Source organism: Myotis davidii, unplaced genomic scaffold, assembly GCF_000327345.1.
Source record: "Myotis davidii unplaced genomic scaffold, ASM32734v1 scaffold120, whole genome shotgun sequence".
NCBI classification, from domain to species: Eukaryota; Metazoa; Chordata; class Mammalia; order Chiroptera; family Vespertilionidae; genus Myotis; species Myotis davidii.
The window spans coordinates 3,311,154-3,317,069 of NW_006294778.1; the positions used below are offsets into that span (position 1 = coordinate 3,311,154).

The following is a 5,916-nucleotide window of genomic DNA, read 5'->3' on the forward strand; positions in this document are numbered from 1 at the left end:
CCTGATGGTGTGTTTCATTTTGCTGTCTTACTCGTTTGCCCACCAGTGCAAGTACGGAATCTGGATGAGGGCAGCACAAGAAATATTAAGAAAGCTATTTAAATTGGTAAGGAAAAACATCACAGCTCTGCTCCAATAGGAAGAAAAAGGGAGAGAGAAAGAAGGGAAAATGCGAGAAAGTATCCTGATATCAAGAAGTAATATGAAGAGAAATTGAAAAGCTGGAGGCAGTTTTGAAGTAAACTGAAAAGCAATGTAGATGATGTGAAAATGCTGGGCTTTGAGGAAGTAGAGATGGAGAGTGTTAAAATTGTAAAGCATCAATTTTGTTTAGGTGTCTGTGTTTTTAAGTGTTTAACCTTGGACTCCCATTGCTCTCATTGATCTTTTTGGGGGGTTTGTCTTGGACTTTGTTTAGCCACCTTTGTATGTGAAGGGGTAGCGCCCACATGGGGTAATGGTTACTGGTGTTGGCTTGCTGAAAGCACAGTACACTGGATTGCTTCAGATCTTTTTCGTTAAAACAAGCGCCCCATGTTCTTTTGTCAGGTTTTAAAATGGCAATGACAGGAAATTTCTAGGGTTCGGTATAGTCACGGCATTCTGAGGAGAGATGTCTGAGAACACAGTGGGGGCTGAAGAGGCGGAGCTTATACATACACTCCAGGTCTCCATGCATAGTCCCTGCCACCGTGCCCTCCACCTGGTCCTCAAGTGCCCTCTCCTTCATAGATCCTCACAGGCTGTCTGGAGAGAACTGCTCCGTGCTCCATGGGTAGTCAGGGTCCCTGGGTGTGGGGTGCAGCTGAAGCCACAAGCTCCAGTGAGACCAGGAGTCCCAGCCAGGCCAGGGCCCCGTGAGGGCCGAGGGCCTGAGGTGCTGGCAGCGCCTTCCCGTCCTCGCGGACGGCTTTCTTTCCTTGGGCAAGCACGCAGCTCTGGACTGGCTTGCTTTGTTTCTCTGCTCTGAGACATCTCTTTTCTCTTGTGCAGAAGTAAGCACATTAAAGGATCTCTTCGGACTCGCCAGCACTGGTAGGCACCCTCCCCCATTGTTGTGTGTGGGTTTAGTGAGTCTGGGGGCAGACACTGAATGATTGTTCTTGCCTTTCAACCTGTCTGGGTGCTAACATGTCTCTTTACTTTTAGAGCATGACCTCTCAATGGCAAAATATAGCAGGCTTCCTAAGAAAAAGGAGAATGAAAAGGTGAGAACACCTCCCTTACATGTTCTCACTTCTTACGTCGCTCCTTTTGTGTCTTCCCTTGTGAGTTGGTGGCATTGAGGATATCTTGGTGAATTTCTTCTCTTTTTTCCTATACATAGATTTTTAAATTTTTTATTCTAAATCTCCTAAAGTAGATTTTTCACTTATTAATTCTAGCTTTGAAAGTTAGTTTTCAAACACCAACTTGGGACCATTGTAAAATTATAGTCACACTATGATTTTAACGTAAGCTGGGCACCTCACGTGATTGAGTCATAGGCACTCAGGCACTTGTTGGCTCTGGCTCTTTAACTCACTACTTACTGTAAATAATAATGGATATTTTCAGGCACGTACCTTTCACTTCTGTCACATGATTTCCTTAGAGTAGTCTCACAGGGGACGCAGAATGTGTGTGGCCTTCAGCGACTGGCCATGTTGTTTTCCTAACGAGTGTGGCGCTGGGAGTGCTACCAGGAGAAGGGACTGGCTCCACCCAGTGCAGCCTCACAACATGGACATGCTATCCCTTTACTATTTTTAATTTGGATATTTAAAAACATGAGGTGGAACCTATCTGTGCTTCATTCTCTTTGTTACAAAAATGGTTCTCATGTAGAAATCGGCATGGTTTGGAGTTGCGTGCTCTTACGGAATTGCCACGTCCATTAGCCAAAGTGCCGTTTTCCTTTCACCTCCTAACCAGGTGAAGACGGAGGTGGTGAAGGAGGTGGCAGCTGCCCGGCGGAAACAGCACCTTTCGTCCCTTCAGTACTACTGCGCCCTCAACGCGCTGCAGTACAGGAAGCGCATGGCCATGATGGAGCCCATGGTGGGCTTCGCCCACGGACAGGTAGGCAGTCCTTCCCCTCAGGCGGAGGACCTACGCCAGCTGTGGAGGGCAGCGCGGCCTTCTGCCGAGGGAGCACAGGGGCCGCACGAGGAGCGTCAGAGGAGGAAACACGTGCACAGCCTCGCAGAAGCTCTCGGAAGCTCGGCACCTGGAGAGCTTGCGGTGGGCTGGCCCGTCAGCTGGGCTTGGGCTGTACATGCAGGAAATGATGGCCTTGATCCCGTGCCTCCTGTGGGCAGGAGCTGGCATGGCCCTTGTCTCTGATCCAGTGACAGGAGGCCGGGCCCGATTGTCTGAGAAGCAGCTGCCTGTGCAGGCTGCGGAGCCAGGGTCACAGCTAGGACTCCGCTGCTCAGTGTGGCACAGTCACCTCGGTGGGCTGTTCTCGTGATGTGTGGCGGAGGCGAATGCCAGCACCTGGGCCGGTAGGACGTGGGGAAATGTTGCCAGTGATTGATGAAATCACTGCAGAGTGTTTGTGTGCAGGGAGGTCCCAGGTTCAGGATGAGGCCTTGACTGTGGCACCGGCCTGGCAGGGACAGGAGTGGTGGGAATGTGAGGCGAGTGGTACCAGCCTCGCCCGCCATCCCTGCCCTGCATTAGCCCCACTTACATTGACTCCAGACTCACTCCGACTTGTGAGAAACGCATCTGGGAACCTTCTCTGATCTAGGAACAGAAAAGGATGTGAGGAAGCAAAATGTTGAGAAGGAAAAGTCAGCAACTTAAAAACTTACGTGTGGGCACCTATTATTTTCATAATACATTGAAAAAATACATTGTTTTTTATGTTCATCCTCACCCGAGGATATTTTTCCATTGATTTTTAGAGAGAGTGGAAGGGAGGGGAAGAGAGAGAGACATCGATGTGAGACACATCAATTGGTTGCCTCCTGCACACATCCTGACCAGGGCTGGGATCAGGTCTGCAACCAAGGTATGTGCCCTTGACCAGTATCAAACCCGGGATCCTTCAGTCCACAGGCCATGCCTCTATCCACTGAGCCAAACTGGCTAGGGCTAAATATACATACATTTTTAAAAAGCACATCACTTTCATTCAGGGAAAGGAGGAACAAGAGAAGATTTTTAAACATCCAAATTCAGTAGTCTGTCATCTTAATATGGTTATTACCTTGCTGAATAATGCAGACACTAACGTCAGCTTATGCCCTCTATTTAATAGAACAGTGTAATCTTTCTGTGTCATCTGAGTAAGCTGGGTTAAGCCAAAAACTAGCACTGCCCAGCTGTGGGCTGCAGCCCTCAGCAAATCCTTGGGTTGGGCGAGCTTCCTCACCATGGGCACTTGTGCCCACATGTGTGTCTTCTCTGTTGCCCCCTCTCTCCTTCCATCAAACATTGCACTTCTGCCCTGGTAGATATCCTGCTTATTAGAGAATGCCAGTACCCTCTGCTCTCTACTTAACACCTGGGCACGAAGGGCGTGGGGAAATGTTGCCAGTGCTTGAGGAGTCATCCTCCCTGGACTGACAGGCCTGGCCTTTGGAGCAGTAATCCGTGCCCATTAGAGCCCTAGGGTCAGGGAGTGTCTGGAACTTAGTCTCAGAAAGATGCAGGGCTGCAGCCTGGGACAGCCTTGGGAGCCTGGGTGGAGGAGGGTCCCTAAAAGAGCTGAAGGATGGGTTTTATCCGGTTGCTTTCACTCTTCATGGCTGAGAACTACACCAGTTCCCCCAGCCTGGACCTTTGAAGCGAATGCTGCTGGCCACAGGGGGCAGGGGGTGGGGGGTGGGGAGGTAGAGGGACTCTGGGCACAGCAGCACGAATGCGGCCCATGCCTGGGAAAGCAGAACAGAGCACACTGTTGTTGGGGACTGAGGATGGCACATTTCATTTTTCATATGAAAAGTATCTAGATTTTAAGACACAAGACCAAATAGTCCCTCACCCTGCAGACTTTTTAATCCTGGTGAAATTGTAGTTGTTTCTCTTAGTCCAGGTTGTTGTCTAACCCCTGACTCTGAATAATTCTGAAGCAGCCCTTTTAAATCAGTGTTCGTTGAGCATCACCTTTGCTGGCTGCTGATCATTTGGCCATTGTACTTCCCACTGCTCATGAAGGCGTGTGAACTTTGGTCTTTGGATGACTTTCCTCTGAATCAGACTTCTCACCACCACCCACTGTAGTGGAGGTTGTTTGACTCCATTTCTGCCTTCCCTGGCTCCAGGCAAACAGGTTTTCAGTTAAGTCACGACTAGTCCTCCCTCCTGCAAACCAATTGAGGCGTTGTCAGCCTGTGCAGGTTTATGAGGGCACACAAATGAACTCCAACGTAGTATTTGCAGGATAAGCAGTATGTGACGTGGCTGTGGAAGCCAGTATCTCATCCCTGCCTTCCACCCATTCATCAGATTTTTGAGGGAATACGTGAGCCCTGCCCTAGGAGCTTAGAGGATAGTGGAGGGGCTCAGACATGGACTGGTGTGTGGAGTTGAGGGAGGGGAAGGTGAAGGAAAACCAGCATGAAGTTGTGCCCTTAGAAATGCATAATGCTCATTCAACGGACTTTGATATTTAACATTTCAAGGATTCAGAATGCTCATCTCTCTGATTCAGAGATCACAGGGCCAGAACCTCTCTCTGCATGGATTACTTTGCATTAGTAAAGTAATCGGTTTCTTTACTAGCCAATCGTCATCTGTTTCTGTGCTGTGAGAACTAAGGACAGGTGTGTGCATACCTCCCCGGGCCTCAGGGCCGTACCGATGACTCCTGCTAGTCTCCTTGGGGTGAGAGGTCAATGTCTGTGCTCACCACCCAGGCAGGGGCTGCTTCCAGATCAGACAGACCGACTCTGTAACCCGAGCGGATACCCATGTCCAAGCTGAGTGTTTTCTCTTTCTCATGACGGAGGTTTGCAACCATTACTTCTCTACAATCAGGGGTGCGAAATGGAGCGGCTCGTACCATATTCAGATTTTTAAAGGCCCAGCCTTACAGAGAGACGGAAGCTTGAGCTTTTGGGGAGGGATGGCTGCTGATGTCAGTAAGGCACAGAGGTAGTCCTCTTCTCTTTCCCGTACCCTGCTCTTCAGGGCTTGTCAGGGAAGTGAAAACCCAGGAATCATAGAAGCAAGGAATTCCTTCTGTTGGTTCCCAAAAAGCCAGCAATAGCAGTTTCATTTTCAAACTGTAGTCCTCAGGTCTTCCCTGGGCAGAGAGAGCACCCACTATAGACACGGGAGCACCATGCAGTGCCAGGGCCACCTGCTTCCTTCACGTACATGTCCCCCTTCAGCTGATGTCGGGGATGGAGGAGCCCCCGGCCCAGCTTTCCCTCTGGAATTCCGCAGCCATGCCGCCGTGCAGCCTGTGCTCAGAGCTGCCCGTGGCTCGGGGTGGGCCAATCAGACGGCGGCCCTCGCCTCTTTGAGAACCTCCTGCTGCTTGTCTGTCTCTTGTTGGTGCTGTGCATGTCACTGTCACACCGATGTAGCACCTACAGATGCAAAGGTGAAGAAGACCTAATCCTTGTCCTAGAACCCCACTACTAGAATTCACACAGGAAAAAGGCTGACAATATCGAAATTATCAGCAGTAACTACTGACACAGCTGGTATATGCCAAGTGTTTCACTTACATGATTCCTGAGCTGTACAGACTTTACAGAGCAGCAGGTTTCACATTCCCTTTCTCCACACGCACTCGGGGCTTTGGGGATAACTCTCAGCCGGTGGGGTGGGGCTCATGGAGATGCCGCCAGTGCGGCGGGCGAGGAGCCGGGCAGCCAGGGGCCCGCGCCCGCAGTCAGTCTCACAGTCCATGAACTCAGCCGTCCACTTTCCTGAACGATTTTCAGAATATCGTAATTATCTCTTTCAGATCAACTT

General features: G+C 50.1%; 1 protein-coding gene across 1 annotated transcript in view; it reads left to right on the plus strand.

The window, feature by feature from the left end:
• APPL2 (adaptor protein, phosphotyrosine interaction, PH domain and leucine zipper containing 2) overlaps nt 1–5,916 on the plus strand; it is a 33,659-nt gene that overhangs the window by 14,182 nt on the left and 13,561 nt on the right. The window contains exons 6-8 of the mRNA XM_015567577.1: nt 994–1,035; nt 1,150–1,208; nt 1,915–2,061. Coding sequence (XP_015423063.1) covers nt 994–1,035; nt 1,150–1,208; nt 1,915–2,061 — 248 coding nt within the window. The remainder of the gene's footprint in view (nt 1–993; nt 1,036–1,149; nt 1,209–1,914; nt 2,062–5,916) is intronic.